Raw genomic sequence first — 13606 nt, 5'->3', positions numbered from 1 at the left:
ATGGACAGGGGACAGTGCTTGTTACAACCCCCTCCCCAAAATAGTGGATAAATGACAAGCCGAGTATGGATCAGCAGGGCAGTTTTAGGATGTTCAACAGGTACAGCGTTCAAATCACAGACACACACACACACACACACACACACACACACACACACAAAAGCTACCGTAATATTCCCTTTTATTCAGGGTTGGTTACACTACCTTGTGTTGAGTTCCAGGCACCACCTTTTAAAAACAACTTAAGACATAACGGAACAAGCTCACAGAGGAGCAGTGAGGACTAGAACCTTAGGATAATATATTAAGTACAGAGAATGTTTAATCGGAAGAAGATCTAACCCAGCGGGCTGAGGATAGAATTCTTCAAGTCCATGAAAAAAAAATGTCACAGGGATTTACATCCATGTTTCTCAATCCCGTCCCTTTGAAGATGGGCGGACTTCAGCTCCCAGAATTCCCCGGCCAGCAAAGGTTTAACAACAAATGTGTCTGGACTAATTAAACAGATTAACAGAGGTGGAAGGGACCTTATAGGTCATCCAGTCCAACCCCCTGCTAAAATAAAACTTTCTTAATAGATGGTGGGAATGCAGTAATATATCTTGACTTCAGCAAAGTGAAAAAAAAACATAACCCACGACAAGCTAAATTAATACACAGGTTAAAAGGTGGCACGGCAATGAAATGGGGAATTGATCTGCTGGCTGGGGGATTCTGGGAGTTGAAGTCCACCCGTTTTTAAGAGGCCGAAGTCGAGAATTGCTGGGTGGAGGAATTGCCAGCAGAGCGGAATTGCACAGAAATTCTGCGAGAACGAGAAATTTGAACCCTGCGTGGAGCCAACGTAATCCGCTCGGGGGGAAAATTCCATCCCATCCGATTGCAGGAAAGCGTCCGATTCGGCTTTATCTTTTAGCACCCAAGGTGCTAAGATCCCGAAGGAAAATTTGATGCACGATATGCACCTGGTTTTACTTCGTTCGCCGCAGCTTAATTTGCATGCATGACACCCCCCCCCCCAAAAAAAAACCCTCCCCCCATCCTGGCTAAATGGGAGGTTGGAACAAACCACGCCACGCTCGCCCTCCTTGAAAACGAAAAGCCGTAGAATGGATTTTCTGAGAACGCCGTTTTTGCAAAAAAAATTAATGTCATTTCTGGAGAGAGGCCAGGAAGGAAATCAAAAGGATTCGACGCTCGTCCGAGAGAGACCTTCCGGGTTCATGCCGGGCACGGGGACTGGGGGAAGGACGCTGAAACAGCCAATTGGGTTGTGGGGGGGGGGGTCTGCCAGGCTCACTTGTGGTAGAAACGCTGCCCTTGCGGGTGCTGTATGAAAGGATGTCGGGGTGCGGTCTGGGGAGAAGCCTGGAAGCCAGACTGCAAGAGAGAAGCCGTTGAGAAGGAAGAGGTTTAAACACAACACACACAAAAATCACACCATTCTCAAGCACAATCACATCTGGTGTTAACTGTTAAGGTGCTGATCCAGAAACCAGGAGACGGTGAATTCCAGTCCTGCCTTCGGCATGAAAACTGGCGGGTGACTTTTAAGCCAATGACCGGGTGAGTTATAGTCCTCCTTTAAGGCATGAAGGCTATCTGGGTGACGTCGGCCAATAACCAGGAGACACTGGGAGTTCTAGTCCCATCTTACGCGTGAAAGGCAACTGGGTGACCTCAGGACAATCGTTAGGGAGGTGGTGAGTTCTAGCCCTCATTCAGGCAGGAAAGCCGGCTGGGTCACTTTGGGCCAATCACCAGGAGACCGGGAGTTCTAGTCCCACCTTAGGCCTGAAAGCAGTTGGGTGACTTTGGTCCGATGACTAGGAGACTGAGAGTTCTAGTCCCACATAAGGCGTGAAAAACAGCTTTGTGAATTTGGGCCGATCAACAGGAGACGGTGAGTTTTAGTCCCACCTTATGAAAGAGAGCTGGGTGACTTTGGATAAGTCACCAGGAGGTGGGGAGTTCTAGCTCTCATTTAGGCATGAAAGCCAGCTGGGTGACTTTGGGCCAATCACCAGGAGACGGTGAGTTCTAGTTCTCCATTAGGCGCAAAAGCCAGCTAGATGACTTTGGGGCAATGACCAGGAGACGGTGAGTTCTAGTCCCGCCTGAGGCATGAAAGCCAGCTGAGTGACACTGGAGAAGCCACCAGGCGACGTGAGTTCTAGTCTCACCGCGGCCTTTGCTTTAATTTCAACACCCCCGCCTCCCACCGGAAAACGTACCGTGTGAGGCTGCTGTGGGAAGCTCCCCGGAGACGCAGGCCGGGCCGTGTGAGTGTAAGCCAAACTGGGCTGCAGCACGTTTGAAAAGGAGAAAGGAAAAAAAAGCATATTTAATTAGTTCACTTTTTGCAATAATTTGCTTTTTTTTAATCTTTATCATTGTTTCTACATCTTTTGAGTGGTGCAGTGGCTTAGATGTGGAGCTCTGGCCTCACAATCAGGAGGCTGTGAGTTCGATCCTAGGTAGAGGCGGGTATTTCTCTCTCTGGGCACAATGAGAATTTATCTGCTGGACAAAACTCCGCATTGGCAACCAGGAAAGGCATCCGGCCAGTAAAAAAACACTCTGCTAGCTCCATTCCATTGCCCAGACTCCACCCGGCAAAGGATTATGGGCTCGTTAAAAGAAGTTGATGATTGTTACTACATCTCTATTGCGTTGATTATATGGTAAGACGGAGGGAGGGAGGGCAGATCCATTTAATAAATAAGTAAAAATAATAAACTACCATCAGCCAGCAGGACGAGAAAAGGAAGGAATGGATCGCTGACTTGCCCATAAAAACGACATTGTAATCATTGGCCCCATTCAAAAGGGGCACACCGACGGGCACCGGCTCTGCCAACGCCGGCCTTACCTTGGCGGTGGTCTGCATTTGGACGGGGAGCTGCGAGGCTTGTAGGAGACCCGGGTTCGGATGAAGGGCCTGGGGGTGCATCGGACGAAGGGTCGACTGAAAGACACAAGGGTGGAGCCACAAAGGGGTCAGCATATCCCACCTCTCTCTCAAATTTGAGGGCAGGGACCACTCAGCCCGTCTAGATACCTTCAGGTGGCCCCAAAATATTTTTTTTTATCTGATAAGACACTTTTCTACCTTCCAGATTTGGACAGGAAAAACATGACTTTGGATGGTGTAGGATAACATTAAGGACTAGAACTCCCTGTCTCCTGGTCACTGGGCCCAAAGTCACTCAGATGGCTTTCATGGCTAAAGTGGGACTAGAATTCCCAGTTTCCTAGTGATTGGCCCACAGTCACCCAGCTGGCTTTCATGGATAAAATGGGAACTATAACTCACTGTCTCCTGGTCATTAGCCCACAGTCACCCAGCTGGCTTTCATGGATAAAATGGGAACTATAACTCACTGTCTCCAGGTGATTTCCTCAGTCACCCAGTCGACTTCCATGCCTAAGGTGGAACTAGAATTCTCCGTCTGCTGGTTTCTAGCCTGATCTCTCAACCCTTAACCCAAACCGGGCAGCTTCCATGGCCTGCTCCTCTTGAAACGCCTGCACCGGAACTGGCTGAGCCAAGGAATGCCCAGGATTCGAACTCACCGAATCGGAAAATCCGGACTGCTGATTGGCGTGTTCCAGCTGCTTCTGGAGAGGGATTGTGGTGCTCGGCGGGATGAAACCTTAAGCGGACATAAAAAGGCGCAAACATCATCAGAAAAGGGGTGAAGAGAAGGAAGGAAAGAGGGAGGGAGAAGGGGATGGAGGGAGGATGGAAGAAGGAAGGAAGGAAGGTGGGAGAGGAAGGAGGAAGGGAGGGAGGGTGGAAAGAAGAAAGGAGGGAGGAATGGAGAGAGGAAGGAAAGAAGAAAGGAGAGAGGGAGAAGGGGGAATGGAGAAGGGGATGGAAGGAAGGGGGAAAGGAGAAGGGATGATGAAAGAAGAAAGGAAGGTGGGAAAGGAAGGAGGGGGAATGGAGGAAGGGAGGGAGGAAAGAAGGAGGGAGGGAGGGATGGAGGGAGGAAGGGAAAGAAGAAAGGAAAGAAGGAGAGGGAGAAGGGGGAATGGAGGAGGGGATAGAAGGAGGGGGAAGGGAGAAAGGATGGAGGGAGGGATGAAAGAAGAAAGGAAGGAAGGTGGGAGAGGAAAGGGGGAAGGAGGAAGGGAGGGATGAGGGAGGGAGGGATGAAAGAAGAAAGGAAGGGGGAGAGGAAGGAGGGGGGAGGAGGAAGGGAGGGAGGGTGGAAAGACGAAAGGAAGGAGGAAGGAAAGAAAAAAGGAGAGAGAGAGGGAGAAAGGGGAATGGAGGAGGGGATAGAAGGAGGGGAAGGGAGAAGGGATGGAGGGAGGGAGGGAGGGAGGGAGGAAGGTGGGAGAGGACAGGGGGAGGATGGGAGGGATGAGGGAGGGATGAAAGAAGAAAGGAAGGAGGGGGAGTAGGAAGGGAGGGATGAGAGAGGGAGGGAGGAAGGAAGGAAAAGGAAGGAAGGAAAGAAGAAAGGAAGGAAGGAAGGAAGAAGGGGGGAATGGAGGAGGGGATAGAAGGAGTGGGAAGGGATGGAGGAAGGGATGAAAGAAGAAAGGAAGGAAGGTGAGAGAGGAAAGGGGGAGGAAGGGAGGGATGAAGGAGGGAAGGTAGAAAGAAGAAAGGAGGGAGGGTAGAAAGAAGAATGGAGGAAGGGAGGGAGGAAAGAAGAAAGGAAGGAGGGAGGAAGGGATGGAGGGAGGAGGGAGGGAGGGAGGAGAAGGAACATCCTTGATGCGTCTTGCGTTTCGGAAAAAGGTGCAAAGGGGAAAGATGTCTTTGGCTGCCCCCCCCCTGCTCTGAGCAGGGGATGGAATGGATGGACACAGGAGGGCCCCTCCCCACCCTTGGTACCAGAACTTACCCGCCTGGGCAGCGGGGAAGTGACCGTGGATGGCATAACCAGGTTGTTGCTGGGGCAAATACTGCATCGTGGAGAAAGCCGACGGGCCTGGAAGGGAGGAGGAAGAGAAGTGGGTAGGATGTTGGTTTAATCCTGGCTTGTTCTGCCCCGCACAAGTTGTCTTCAGGAGGCTTCCCGGGACTGACCCGCCCCTCTTGTCCTGCTCACCTCGGATGGACTGGCTGCTGGCGTAGCTGACGGGCACCGTGTGCTGGCCCTGCCCCACGGCGTAGGGGCTGTGCCCGGTTTGGCTGCCCTGGTACTGCCCGTGTTCCGGGGTGCCAGCCGGGAAAGCTGGCTGCGTCGCAAAATGTCGCGTCTGTCAGGGAGAAGAGAAACCCCCCCCCCCAAAAAAGTGGGGATCAGAAGACAAATCTGGCCTTTTTTCCTGGATATTCCTGCCCTGGAAGTCATTTTCCTCTTGAGTTGTAAACCCCCATGCAGGGAATCCTTGACTTACGACAGTTCGTTTAACGACCGTTAGAAGTTACAACGGTACTGAAAAAAAAGGGGGGGGGATTTAGGATTGTTTTTCACCCGCTTAGCAACCGGCTCAGATTTATGACGGTTTGCAGCCTCCTGGGGGATGTCCCATGATCCCCGTTTGGCGACCTTCTCACAAGCAAATTCAACGGGGAAGCCGGATTCACTTAACAACTCACGTGACTCACTTAACAACGGAAGGGATTCATTTACGCCGGCATGAAAAAGTCCTAAAATGGGGGCAAAAGCCACTGAACAAAATTTTTTTTCACTTAGCGACATAAATAAGCCGTGGTCGTAAGTCAAAGACTCCCTGTATAAGGCCGTGGCCACACATTTAAGATTTGGGGGCTAATCCCGCCATTCCCCAGCTTTCCACGATCGCCATTTTGATAAACCAACTTGTAACTGAGTTTCATGCTTGTCGGGTGAACTAAATTTGCCTGCAGTTGTAAACGAGACTTGGGGGGGGGGATGCAGGAGCCTAACTGATCGTAGCTTGTTCGAACAACCACGATGAACGAAACCAGGTTCCGCATCCGACGTGGGAACGGGTCATTGTGCCCTGACTAGGTGGCTCGGCGGCTAAGAGGCTGAGCTTGTTGATCAGAGAGGTCAGCAATTCGGCGGTTCGAATCCCTAAGTGCAGGTCTCCTTGCTTGACTAAGGGGGTTGGGCTAGATGACCTCCAAGGACCCTTCCAACTCTTATTATTCTGTATTCAAATGGGCCGTTATTTTTTTTTTTGAGTAAAAGCAGGGTCTCCCTCTTGGGGGTCTTTACCGTGATAACCGGCGGACCGAACATCTGCTTGGCACGATCAGCTGGGATGAGGGTGGCAGCCCTGTTGTGCCCCCCCGGACTCCCTGCGGAGAGAGAGAGAGAGAGAGAGAGACCATCGAGTCTCTATTTATGACATTTATCGGCTGCTCATTTTGCCATCCGAAGCGACTCTGGGAAGCTTATGCTTCTTCCTATGCTTAAAAAACAGTTCCCCAAATATAGTTAGTCCTCCACTTACGACGGTTCGTTTAGGGACCGTTCCAAAGTTAAAAGGGCACTGAACGTTTAGGGACCATTGTTCAGACTTATGACCGTTGCAGCCATCCCCTCCCTGCAGTCACCGGATCAAAATTCAGACGCTCGGCCACTGACATTTATTTTATTTTATTTTATTTTATTTTATTTTATTTTATTTTATTTTATTTTATTTTATTTTAATTTTATTTTATTTTATTTTATTATTTTATTTTATTATTTTATTTTATTTTATTTTATTTTATTTATTTTATTTTATTTTATTATTTTATTTTATTATTTTATTTTATTTTATTTTATTATTTTATTTCATTATTTTATTTTATTTTATTTATTTTATTTTATTTTATTTTATTATTTTATTTTATTTTATTTTATTTTATTTTATTTTATTATTTTATTTATTTATTTTATTTATTTATTTATTTATTTATTTTATTTTATTATTTTATTTTATTTTATTTTATTTTATTTTATTTTTCCATTCCATTCCATTCCATTCCATTCCATTCCATTCCATTCCATTCCATTCCATTCTTTCTTACTCCGTTCCGTTCCGTTCCGTTCCGTTCCGTTCCGTTCCATTCCATTCCATTCTATTCTATTCTATTCTATTCTATTTTATTTTATTATTTTTTTTAAATTTTAAATTTGATTTATATGCCGCCCCTTCTCCGGAGACTCAGGGCGGCTTACAATGTGCTCAGCAATATTATACTTTATTATTTTGCTTTATTGCATCTTTTATATACCGCCCTTCTCCCTGAGGACTCAGGGCGGTGTACAGCCAGAATTAAAAAACATAAAATACAAATATTAAAAAACAATTAAAATATATATAAATTTGGCCCAAAATTAAAAATACAAACCAATTAAAACATTTAAAATTTCTTGACGGTCGCAGTGTCTCTGTGTGTGTGTCACACGATCCTCTTTTGCGAACTTCCGGTGAGCCAAATCAATGGGGAAGCCGGATTTCACTTAACGACCGGGTTACTGAGTGAACTGCAGTGATGCGTTTTAACCACCGGAGGCAAGAAACGGTCGTAAAACGGGGCAAAACTCGCCTAACAAATGTCTCGCTTAACGACGGAAATGTGGGGCTCAACTGTGGTCGTAAGGCGAGGACTATACCTGTAGAGGTAGTCTCCGACTTACAGCAGTTCTTTTAGTGACCGTTGGAAGTTGAGAAAAACGACTGTTTTTCACACTTATGACCGTTGCAGTATCCCCCTTAAAAAATTCAGACTCGGCCACTGACTCGTATTTATGACGGTTGCAGCGTCCGCGGGTGGGGTGTGGGGTATCACATGATCCCCTTTTGTGATCTGTTGAGCGAAGTCCACGCAGGAAGCCGGATTCGCTTAACGACCGTGTGACTCACTGAACCACCGCAGTGATTCGCTTAAGAACCGCGGCAAGAAAGGCCGTAGGAAGGAGGCAAAATTCACTTCACCGCCGCCTCTCGTTTAGCAACGGGAAATCTGGGGGCTGAATTGTGGTCCTAAGCCGAGGACTCCCCCGTCAAGGAAATTTTTCCGATGCCCTGGGTGCCCCCCCCCCCTCCCTGCCTGGATCTCAGCCCCCCCCCCCTTGACGGAGTGCTGACCCACCGCCAAAGCCACCCACCTTGCATGTTGAGGATGTGGGTCCCAGCGTGCACAGCCATCCCCTGCTGGTAGGCGGCCGCCGCCAAGGTGGTCATATCACTGTGGGGGGGGGGGGAGAGGAAGCAAGGGAAAGCAGTCAGTCCCCCCCACAGAGCAGCCTGGAGCCCCCCACCCCTCCCCACTCAGTGGCTGCCAGTGGGCCCCTCTTCCCTTGGTGGCTGCTTCCACATTGGAAACACATTACGAGTCCTTTCCTCCCCCTGCCCCCCCCAAAAAACCCCTCTAACCTCACTGCCCTTCTAGCACTGATGACGTTCCCTAGTTGGGTCCTGAAACGTCTTCCTCCTTTCCACAGACCCTACTCCCTTCTCCCGTAGCACTGATGCTGTAACCTAGTTGGGTCCTGAAACGTCTGGAAGAAAACCTCCAAACTCAGAGACCCCACAGTCCTCTTTTTCTTCCTCCTCTTCTCTGCGAACCCCACTCCCTTCCAACACTGATGACGTAACCTAGTTGGGTCCTGAAAGGTCTGTGAGGAAACCTCCAAACTCAAGAGACCACCAAGGACTTCAGAGTCCTTTTCTTCTTCTTCCTCCTCCTCCCTGCAAACTCCACTCCTTTCGAGCACTGATGACGTACTCTAGTTGGGTCATGAAACGTCTAGAAGAAAAGCACCCAGCTCAGAGAGCACCAAGGACCCCATAGTCTCCTCCCTTCCTTCCTTCCTGTCGGATTAGATGACCTCCAAGCTCCCTTCCAGCTCTGTTATTGTTATTCAGCTATTCTTCCTTCCTTCCTTCCCTCCCTCCTTCCCTTTCCCTTCCTTTCCTCCTTCCTTTCCCTTCCTTCCTTCTCTTCCTCCCTCCCTCCTTTCCTTTCCTCCTTTCCTTTCCTTTCCTTCCCTTCCCTTCCTTTCCTCCCTCCCTCCCTCCTTTCCTTCCCTTCCTCCCTCCCTCCCTCCTTTCCTTTCCCTTCCTTCCTTCCTCCCTCTCTCCCTCCCTCCCTCTCCTTCCTTCCCTTCCTTCCTTCCCTCCCTCCTTCCTTTCCCTTCCTTCCTTCCTTTCCTTCCCTTCCCTTCCCTTCCCTTCCCTTCCTTCTTCTCTCCACAAACCCCTTCTAGCACTGATGATGTTCCCTAGTTGGGTCATGAAACGTCTGCAAGAAAACCAACAATCTCAGAGAACATATCAACACTGAGCTACAAATCTTCCCTTCTACGGGTACGGAGTTTCTCCCAGATAGTTGACTGGGGATCACCGACCCTACTACCGGTAGGACGGACCAGGGTCTCGATCTCGGCTGGATGCCAGCCATGACCCCCATCCCTTCTGTCCCACCCCACGCATTCTAGGGAGTTTCCAGAGAGGGGGCAGAGATGCTCAGTCACAGATATTGTTTTGTTAAGTGACTGGATCTCCCCCGTTTGGGGCCAAGGGGAGCCAGGACCCAGAAAATCAAATGGGGTGAATGCCTCCCTCCCTCTCTCTCCCTCTCTCTCTCTTTCTCACTCTCTCCATCCGTCAATGCCCTGGAAGCTTCTGGGTTAGTCCCCAAAAACAGTCTGGGCTCTGCTGGACCTGCTGGCCAGAATGGAAGGGGCAGAAGGGGATACAGAAGGCTGGGCAATGGCCTCTCCACCCCACCCGCCCCATGGCGGGGAGGCAGGGAGGGAGGGAGAGGGAAGGTGTGGGGAGAGCCCCCCCCACCCCTCGCCCACCTTTGTTCCTTGCGACGGCGTTTCTCCTCTTCGTGGCGTTTCTCCTCTTCGTGGAGGACTTTTTTGAGTTGGAGGAACAGCTGATGCTTCTCCTCCTGCAAGGCTTGAAGTTTCTCCTGCAGCTTCAGGATCTGTGGGGTGGGAGTTGGAGGGGGGGGGGGAAAGAGCAAGGGAGGGTCAGTCAAGGGGGCCTCCCAGGTGGGGAGGGGCATTTTATTTTATTTTTTTTCTTTCGAGGTTCCTCCCACCCCCGCACGGACGCCCACCTGCTCCTTGGTCTCCTCCAGGGACATGCGTTCCTCCATCTCCTTCTTCCTCCTCCGTTCCTGCTCCTCCTTCATCTTCTGCTCCATCATCTTGTCCACCTCTTCTTCTTCTGCGGGACAGAGGGAGGGGCTGCTACCAAGTGGGGCAGCGCCTGCTCCCCTCCCTTCACAAAGGGGCAGGCGTTGACCCCATCTGCCAGCTCCTTTCAAGGTAAGGGTGGGTGCCCCTGTGCCTTTTTTTTTGGGGGGGGGACTTCAATTCCCAGAATGCCCCCGGCCAGCCAACCAACCAACCAACGAGAGACGGAGCCCAGTCTCTCCGTGCGCCCCCCCACTCCCCTTCAGAGCTCTGGGCCCCCTCCCAAGGTTGGGAGGATCCTCCAAGGCTGCTGAATGTGGGGATTAGCCCCCCTTGCCCCTCCCATGGGCTTCCTTGTTTTAGGACGTGAAAGCTGCAGAGGAAGACCTCAAATCAGGATAGAGTCCAATCAGGACCACTTTATGCCTTGTGGGACTTCAACTCCCAGAATTCCCCAGCCTGGCCAGGCCAACCACCTTCCCTCCATGGCCACAGGGCATGCAACGCCCGTGGCACGGCCAGCTGTGTCCCACCAGATGCCAAAGGAGCGGGTGAGACGGTCAGGGGAGGCTCCCAAAGCCCCCTTATCCAAGGGAAGAGTGTCATATTTTTTGGGGGGGGGTCTCCCTTGTTTAGAAGAAGAGGGTCCCCCCTAGAAGGTCGGGGAGGGGGCGAAAGTTGAGTGCTTGGAGTCACTGGCACAGTTGGCTCCATGAAGTTGGGATGGCCAAGCTTGGTGGCTTTTCATGCCTCGTGGACTTCAACGCCCAGAATTCCCCATTCTGCCATGTTGGTTGGGGAATTCTGGGGAGTTGGAGTCCACAGGGCTTAAAAGTGGCCAGGGTCCCCCATGGGCACACGGCACCATCCTACTTCCAAGGAGCTGGTGGAGAGCCTTGGCACCCAGGAGGGGAGCTGGCCTGGCTCGGGGCTGGGAGGAGACCCCCGGGAAAGCCCTTGGCTGAGGGGAGGGGGCACTGAGGCTCAGGGACCCTCCCCATCTATTGCAGGGGGTGGGTGGGTCTCGGAAGCGGAGGGGAATCTGGAAACAGGGGTGTCTGGAAGTGGGGAGAGACTCGAAGTGGGGGGATTGGGGGGTCTGGAAGTTGGGGGTCGGAAGTGGGTGTAACTATAAGTGCTTGAAGTGTCGGGGGCCTGGAGGTCTGGAAGTCAGGGGGGGTGTCAGGAAATATGGTGGGGGTCTGCAAGGGTGGGAGAGTCTCAAATGGGGGAGGGGGCTGGAAGTGGGGGAATGTGGAAGTGGGGGTGTGTGGGGGGCCTGGGGCTCTGGAAGTGGGGGGAGTGGAACTAGGGAGATTTGAGAGTGTGGGGGGGGCTATAATTGCCTGAAGTATGGAGAGCCTGGGGGTCTGGAAACATGGGGGGAGGGAGTCTGCAAGGGTGTGTGTGGGGCCCTGAAGTGTGTGTTTGTGGGGTGTCTGCGAGTGGAAGGGGTCTGTAGGTGGGAGCCATCTGAAACTAAGGGGGATCTGTTCCTTGGAGAAGATGCGGAAGTTTGGGGGGGGGGGGACTGGAAATGCGGGGCTGCCTTAAGTGGGAGGGGTCTCAAATGTGCGGGGGGGGCAGGAAATATGAATGCTGGAAATGGGGGAGGTCTGCAAGTGAAGGGGGGGATGCCTGTAAATGTGGGGGCCTGGAAACGGGGGTGCCTATAATTGGGGGGTCTGCAAGTACAGGTGTGTCTGTCTCGAAGTGGGGGACGTCTGTGGGGGGGGTGTCTCGTGGGAGGGGCTGAAAACATGGGGATATCTGCAAGTGTGTGTGGGGGGGGCTGGAAATGTGGGGGATCTGGTCTGAAATGAAGGGGGCTGGAAATGGGGGGGGGGTGCCTATAAATGGTGGGGTCTGCAAGTGGGGGGCCATCTGAAAGAGGAGGATGCGGACATGGTGAAGGGCTGGAAAGGCGGGGGAGGCTGTCTGGTTGTGGGGGGCTCTCCCCTATGGAATCTGTCTCCCCATGTGAGGGGGGGGGGAAAGGCTGGAAGTGTGGTGGGCCTGGGGGTCTGGAACTCGGGAGGTCAGGAAATATGGGGTTTGTCTGTGCAAATGGGGGGCTGGAAGTGAGCGTCTCAAATCAGGGTCTGGAAGTGAGGGGGGGGATTTGAAAGTGGGGGGGTTGTATAAGTGCCTGAAGTGGGGAGGGGGGGCTCTGGAAGTCTATGGGGTGGGGGGCTGGAAATATGGGGGGGTGGATTTGCAAGTGTGTGTTTGGGGGGGTGGAACTGTGGGGGGGGTCTCAAATGTGGGAGGGGGCTGGAAATATGGGTGCTGGAAGAGAAAGAATGTGGAAGTGGTGGGTCTGCAAATGCTGGGGGGGGACCCCTAGAAATGTGGGGAATGGAAGTGGGGGGGCATTTTGAAAGTGGGGTGTCTATAAGTGCCTGAAGTGGGAGGGGGGCCCCCTCTGGAAGTCCATGGGGGTTGGGTGGTCAGGAAATATGGGAGGGGGGATGAAGTGGAGGGGGGTCTAAAATGTGGGAGGGGGCTGGAAATATGGGAGCTGCTGGAGAAGGAATATGGAAGTGGGGGGGTCTGGAAAGTTGGGGGGGGGGCCTAGAAATGTGGGGAGAGGAAGTGTGGGGGGGATTCAAATCGGGGTCTGGAAATGGGGGAAGGTCTAGAAGTTGGGGGTATTGCAAGTGGGGGGGGGCATTTGAAAGTGGGGACCTCTATAGGTGCCTGAAGTGGGAGGGGGGGGCTCTGGAAGTCCAGGGGCGCTGGGGGGGGGGTCAGGAAATATGGGGGGGGGGAAATCTGCAAGTGTGTATGTGGGGGGGTCTAAAAGGTGGGAGGGGGCTGGAAATGTGGGAGGGGGCTGGAGGAGAAGGAATGTGGAAGTGGGGGAGGGTCTGGAAAGGCGACCCCCCCCAGAAATGTGGGAGGGGGGTTTCAAATCGGGGTCTGGAAGTGGGGGGGAGGGTATAGGAGTGTGTGTGTGTGGGGGGGTCTGCATATGCGGGGGGGGGCACCTGCGGGGGGAGGAGGGGGAGGGGGGAGGGGGCGGGGGGGGGTCTGGTGAGGGTCTCACCCTGCCGCTTCCTCTCCCTCTCCACCATGACGTGCCGGTGGAGGGCGCGGGCCATGGCCGAGCTCAGCTTCGGGCGCTCCAGCAGGGCCGGCATGGCGGCGGTCGCAATCCTCGCGGCGCCCGGAGATTCCCCCTCCTCAGGAGAGAGGCAGCGGCAGCAGTGGCGGAAAGACCCCTCCTCTCCCTAGGCCTCACTTCCGTTCCGGCGCTTCCGCTTCCGGGTCACCTCGCCCCTACCCCCGCCCTGCCGCATTTCCGCGCGTAGAGAAAGAGAAGGGGGCGGGGGCCTGTATGTAAATAGAAAGAACGTTGGGCGTGGCTTCCTCCACTCTCTCTACCTCCTCCTCCTCTGCAGCAGGGAAGGGGGAGAAATTGGGGAAACCCCCCTCCCCTCCCCCTTTATAAACCTCCCCCTCCCCTCCCCAGCTGTGGGGGGTGTCCCAAATCCCCAGGCTGGGAA

The 13606-nt window shown here is 52.6% G+C and overlaps 1 protein-coding gene across 3 annotated transcripts; it reads right to left on the bottom strand.

The window, feature by feature from the left end:
* Positions 1 to 1208: 1208 nt before the first annotated feature.
* Positions 1209 to 13325, bottom strand: GPS2 (G protein pathway suppressor 2). Of its 3 annotated transcripts, none has more exons than XM_070956591.1 (11): positions 13147 to 13325; positions 10019 to 10182; positions 9753 to 9883; positions 8055 to 8134; positions 6171 to 6253; positions 5073 to 5223; positions 4866 to 4952; positions 3580 to 3659; positions 2876 to 2971; positions 2238 to 2306; positions 1209 to 1383 (listed from the first exon to the last, which is right to left on the bottom strand). In XM_070956591.1, the coding sequence occupies exons 1-11, from the start codon at positions 13238 to 13240 to the stop codon at positions 1300 to 1302; spliced, it is 1119 nt and encodes a 372-aa protein (XP_070812692.1). In that variant the 5' UTR covers positions 13241 to 13325; the 3' UTR covers positions 1209 to 1299. The 3 variants fall into 3 exon arrangements, with proteins under 3 accessions (XP_070812692.1, XP_070812693.1, XP_070812694.1); XM_070956592.1 differs by having other exon boundaries at positions 10019 to 10170; XM_070956593.1 differs by having other exon boundaries at positions 10019 to 10128.
* Positions 13326 to 13606: the final 281 nt, after the last annotated feature.

This window comes from Pituophis catenifer, unplaced genomic scaffold (assembly GCF_029215685.1).
Source record: "Pituophis catenifer annectens isolate HBS135680 unplaced genomic scaffold, rPitCat1.0.hap2 SCAF_102, whole genome shotgun sequence".
NCBI lineage: Eukaryota > Metazoa > Chordata > Lepidosauria > Squamata > Colubridae > Pituophis > Pituophis catenifer.
Note: the sequence above shows the minus strand (reverse complement) of the source record. Positions and strands in the feature narration are given on the sequence as shown.